The 5,874-nt window shown below is 45.4% G+C and overlaps 1 protein-coding gene across 6 annotated transcripts in view; it reads right to left on the reverse strand.

The window, feature by feature from the left end:
- Positions 1–436: 436 nt before the first annotated feature.
- Positions 437–5,874, reverse strand: part of Slc25a28 (solute carrier family 25 member 28) — a 10,514-nt gene continuing 5,076 nt past the window's right edge. For 4 of the 6 annotated variants that reach the window (XM_015494629.2, XM_048807134.1, XM_048807133.1 and 1 more), the window contains 3 exons: positions 3,611–3,839; positions 2,446–2,502; positions 437–1,281 (listed from right to left, as the gene is read on the reverse strand). In XM_015494629.2, coding sequence (XP_015350115.1) covers positions 764–1,281; positions 2,446–2,502; positions 3,611–3,839 — 804 coding nt within the window. In that variant the 3' untranslated portion in view covers positions 437–763. Of the gene's footprint in view, positions 1,282–2,445; positions 2,503–3,330; positions 3,840–5,874 lie in introns of those variants that run through there. The other 2 variants (XM_048807132.1, XM_048807135.1) reach the window with 2 other exon arrangements.

Here is a 5,874-nt window from a genome sequence, read left to right on the forward strand (position 1 = left end):
TGTGTTCAAGTACTTGGTAAAAACCTTAAAGTCAAACAAAATGTGTTATTGCTCACACAATCTCCAGGACTTGCAGTTTCACTGAATAATTTTAATTTCAAAACTACATCAGAAAACAAAGGGCTGAGTGCAAAGTTCCACTGCTCAGGCAGAGCTCAGAATTGGAGCAGAAAAATCAACTCTGCTGTGCCCACTGCTGCCCAAGGGAAGAGGCACTGGTGGGAACACGAGGCAACTCATGCCGAGTTAGGGTCTGTCAAAGGCCCAGTGTTCAATGTGATGGGGAGACTGAAACCATCATGAACGTCAGCAGAAACAAAAACTTACAGCCATCTTCAATAAACCTTTTGGGTTCCCTGATTTATGCTTCAAGCCAAGTAAAGAACAGCTGACAGCATTTCACTTCCCCTTTGACAAGACAAACCCAACAAAACCATTTCATTTAAAGGCTTTTTATTAGGAACCAGGGGAATGTGCTGCTTAGCCCTCTATAACAGTCTAGAGCGGGTCACCAGGCCCATGGCGGAGGTTGACAGAAGTGCTGAGGGGTGCTCTGCTGCACTCGCCCAAGGCCTGGGAGGAGAGGTGGTGAGGCAACAAGGCTGGCGGGAACTGGTGTTAGCCACAACACTGAGAGGCCAGGGAGAGCCCTCTCCCTTCCTCCCAACTCCACTCAAGGCTGGAGTGTGCCAGGAGGCAGAACACGGCTGGAGGGGGCAGGCCGCAGCAGTGCTGTCTACCCCTGGCTGCACACAGTGCTCCTTCACTTGCCGGCTCTCCACTCTTCTTGCCGTTTAGTGATCAGGTATTTGAAGAACTCATACACAGACCATGCGATGGCTGTGGAGGGGATCTGGTAAATTACTCGTGCCTGCACCCCTCGGAAGTATGCGGTCACCCCGCCTACTTGATATACCGTCCTGAAGGCACTAGCCATGCCTGTGATGTGTCCTGTAATGTTTGAGTTCAAAGCCAGGGATTCCTGGGTGTTGAGCAGTGTTTTGCAAACGTCCAGTGGGGTTGTGGCAGCGGCAGCTACAGCTCCTGCACAGGCTCCGGAAAGGACATGGGAGCTGGGGTTGTACCGTCTCTGGGGGTTAAAGTGCTCCTGCAGGAATTCATAGGTCATGAAGTGGATGGCTTGGAAGGGAACGTTCATGGCTAGCTGGGTGGTGTAGCTGCGGTAAAAGGCTCCAGCCCCTTCATTTTGCCACACTGCCCGTACACAGTCTGTCACCCGGTGGTATGGTGAGTTGTACATCTGCATCCTCTGCTTGACCACTGGGAGTGCCATCAACAAGGAGGAAAATGGAGACAGCAAACAGCCGGTGACCAAGAGTATCCAGATTCAGGGTTCCAAATCAGCAGATCAGCCAATGGAATGGAGAGAGAAGACAGTATAAATGAACTAACTACCAATTAACAGGATAAGTTCATGTTTCCCTCTTGAGGCCAGGAGGTAGGCAAAGCCTTGGCAAAGGGTCAAAAAATAATGGGCCCACTCCCAGCAGGATTTCTTTAAAACCAGCCAGTTAGAACACAGGATATATCTATGGCTTAATACCTCTAGAGGGTCTCCTTGGAATGGGTATGTATCTATCAGAATCTTGACCTTTCACAAGTCTAGCAAGGAACGACTCAGTGGCAGTGATGTAATGATGAACACAGAACACCAACAATCCTAATCCTCAGGTATGAGGAGCATCTTACTCTTTAAACATGAGGATGGTTACTCTCCCTGAGGGGAGGAAGGAAAAGTACTACCAAAAAGAAAACAAGATTCTTAGCCAAAAAGAGTCAGGATTTAGTTTCCAGACATCTTCCACTTCCTCAAGTGGACAACATGGTGTGAGTTCTGTCAGTCTCCAGCTTAGGTTTGGCCCTTACCCACGCATGGCCTTGTCCAGACAAAGAACTGGAACTATGCTATCCTCTCTTATTTGTCTAATTATCTCTTGCTCTCAGTGCACAGTTTTTGGAGAATTTCCCTCAAACTGAGAAGCCAAGAGCCAGGTAGAAATGCAGAGACTGAGCTCTACAATTTAATCTTTCATTCCTATCTCAACTATGTTCTTCCTTCCAAGAAGAAAGGTAAGAATTTTAAATGTCAGAATCCATCTTCACCTCTTTGAAGAAAAATTAAATAATCTGCTAAACTTTCAGAAGAGATCAAATTTACTACAAAAGGGACTTCCAGAAAAGCCCAGGGATAAGCATATAGAGAGGTATCTCTTCTGCAGGGAAGCCCCAAAGATGGATTAAATCTCAATGAATGTTTCCTAAAAATATGGAGTTAGCGCCCTCTGGTGGTAAAATAAAGTAACATGGGAGGATTTCCCACCAAAATTGAAATGCTCTCTTGCTTTTTTTCTGCAAACAGAAATAAAGGAAAAACCCAGACAGGCAGCTGCAGCTACCCAGAGAGATAGGTTGAAGAATCATTACCTTCCACCGGATTCATGGCTGCATCATGAAGTAATGTTGCCACACACCCGGCTGCACCTGCAAATTAGAGAACAACTGCCACATTTAAGGCCAGGAGAGGCTGACCAATTCACTGAGGCCCAAGTGAAGGCGAGTGGCTGTGCTAAAGCAGTGAGGAAAGGGAATGTTAGGAGCCAGTCCAAAAGGGCACCCGCTGCTCCTAAACTTCAGCTTCAACAAAGAAAGATATTTGTTCCCACGAACTTAGGAAAGGTCATCAATGTACATTCCACATCTCTCAGAAGAGGCAAAAACAGCCCAGTTTTTATCAATACAGATGGTCCTAAGAAAAACCTCAGCTTATGCCCCAGTTAGGAAGCAAACCCTCTGCTGCCAAGGGATGCCAGCATATTGACTGCCACCAGTGCAGGGAGAATGTGATGCCAGGTGGTCAGATCTTCACCACAGAATCCTGCCTTCCATCCTGCTGCCCCTGTGCTGCTTGCCCATCTCCAGATCCCAACATTTGTCCATCCAGACCTTTCTTTCATTCCTGAACTACTATATCCCCCACCCTCTCCACACTCAACTTGGTTTTCAGACAATCTTGAAACCCTGGGCTATTATCTCTTCCTTTAATTCCACCCAACCTCCAACCTTCTGGATTCTCCACAGACCCTTGGCCCTTCTCCCCTTCACTTGTCAAGGCTGTGTCGTGTCCTCAATGACACAAACTGCCTGTTGTCAATTGGGATCCTGAAAAGGTGAGGCGAAGAGCTGGGACTCCGTTAGTGTCTTCCTTGGGTAGCTGGGTCACCTCCACCTCCAATCCCGTCCTGAGGAGCAATACACCACCCAACTATCAAGAAGTACACAGTAGGGGTAGTTCAGTGTGTGTCTCCATACCAGGCATTAGAAGTTGATGCCAGGGAGAAGATGAGAGGAAAAAGTCAAGCTGGTAGGTAAGGGAGGATGCTGTAACCCTTTGTTGAGGTGCCCCAGAGGAGGGGTGGGGTTGCAGCAGCCAGTTGTCTGAGAACATCAGGTTTAGAAGTCCCTCCCCTATAATCTGGCCTACCCCAGCCCAAAGCTGCAGCTCCAAACCAAGCTGATTCTGGAAAGCACTGAAGCAGCAAAGTGCAAAGAGTTGGGAAAATGGGGGAACCGGCACATGAAGGCTCAATACCATTGGCAATATGGCTATTGCCCCCTGGATGGATTATATCACTCAATGTCTTTTTCAACTTTTCGTAGCAGGCAAAATAGAGGGCGTGAGCAGGGCCTGCGCCTGTTGCTGTGACGTTCAGCCCCCGCATGGGCCTCCAGAGGCCCTCCGTTCTTATAATCCTCCTGAGGGCCTCCAACACATTGCGATAACGGGCAGCTGGGTCAGGCTGTAGACTCTGCATCCGGGTCTGAAATTACAGCAAGGAGAAGTGCAATGTCAGCGAGGCCAACATCCTGCCCCACATCAACACCCAGGCTTTGGGCACTGAGCTGGTCTTCTACAGGCAACCATGCCAATTTGTGGAGGCAATACATAGCTCCCTGCTTTACTTCTTTCCAAATCTGTGTCCCATCTCTCCAAGTCTTGAACCTTTCCTCTTCTAGTAATTGATGACCCCAAGAGTGGAACATCATGGCTTTCCCCAAGGACATGGCCACTTGGTAATTTCCCAGAACTCCAAGGTGATTCATTGCCCCAGCAATAAATATCAAGCCTCTGATTCAGCAGTTGTTTTTGTGCCTTAATAAATTCAGGCTAACAGTTTTACAAATGAATTCTAAATTCAAGTATTTACTGCATTTATTTCTAAAGACCTATCCTGGCGCTGCTTATTGACCCCAACACACTGATTAATGAGATGGGTGCTCATCTTTTGATACCTTTTCAGACTATTTGGCATGGGCAACTGGGTGTACAAGTTAGTCTTGGCAGAATGAGCATTCCTAACAGAGGCTGCTGCAACTCCCTGGGCTATTATCTCTTCCTTTAATTCCACCCAACCTCCAACCTTCTGGATTCTGCCCTGAAACTATGAAAGTGGGGAGAGTCTAGCAGGACGCCAACCTAGTCTCTAAAACTCAAGAGTCTTTCAGATTTCTGATCTAAATTGACTGAATCCCCAAATCGGCATCAGCAAATACAAATCGGTTTCTGTGACACAATCATTGGAATTTCTAAAAAGATTCAATGATTGGAATGAAAAGTGTATTATAAACACTTGCATAATGTTCTTGGACAGTTTTATTGAAATTTGGGCAATTAATCTCATCTGAAACACTCCCTCAAATCAGACCTTCTCTGAATTGTGTGCCTTCCCACAAAAATCTCTTTTGTCTATGAACCATTCCAGGTTAAAGTAGCATGGAGACTAACAGTTTAAAATCAGTCTAGCTGGGTATGGTGGCACGTGTATGTAACTCAGGAGGCTGAGGCAGGAGGATCCAAGTTCAATGCTAGCCTGGGCAACTTAGTGAGATCCTGTCTGAAAATTAAAAAAAAAAAAAGAAAAAAAATTAAAAAGGTTAAGAATATAACTGAGTGGTTGGTAGTATACCTCTGGGTTCAATTCCCAGTACCTCAAAATAAGTTAATAAAATTAATGTCTAGTGCCTGACATACAGAATGCACTTATGATTTGTTTGCTGAATGAATGAATCTTTTTGTCACATAGCCATGTCTGCACCAGGTCAGAAAGTAATGAGTATAGCCACTGGTGAACCAACAAGGGGTAACTGATGTCCAAGTACAATTTAAAAATCTTGCTTCATTCCAATCACTAGATTCAGTCTGGATTTAAAAGCTTGAAGTTTCCTGTTGGTCATCTGGAATCCAAGAGTAATGCCTTTTCTCAAGAGCATGGGAAAAAGAAATTAACCAGATTAACAGGTCCTGGTTAGCCACAAGTAAACCACATTCCTGGAGTTATTTTTTCCTGCCTCCTATTGTCATCACCAACAACAACAAAACAGACAACAACAAAAAAACTTCACACTTCAAAGGTTAGGGCTGGGGTTGTGGCTCAGTGGTAGAGCGCTTGCCTAGCATGTGTGTGGCACTGGGTTCAATTCTCAGCACCACATATAAAGTAATAAATAAAGATCTATCAACAACTAAAAATATTTTTTTAAAAAAAGGCTAATTACTGGTGTTCAATCAGAAATACAGATATCACAAAGGACACATTCTTTCCCACTTCCCCAAAAGACCCCATGAATCTCCAATAAAGGGTGTGCTTTATTCAAAGGTGTATTTTAAAATTGGCCTGGCAGCTTAACAATTATGTGTTTCCAAAAATTTGTGTAAAACTGACCTTGTACAGGAGGGACATTTAGAAATCACATTGCTCTGCTTCAGTCATTGGCTTATTTGGCAGCCAGTCCTGAAAGGTCTGATCTCAGAAACCTGGAACTCTTTACGCCCCCCCCCCCAAAAAAAAAAAAACC

Source organism: Marmota marmota, unplaced genomic scaffold (assembly GCF_001458135.2).
Source record: "Marmota marmota marmota unplaced genomic scaffold, marMar, whole genome shotgun sequence".
Taxonomy (NCBI): domain Eukaryota; kingdom Metazoa; phylum Chordata; class Mammalia; order Rodentia; family Sciuridae; genus Marmota; species Marmota marmota.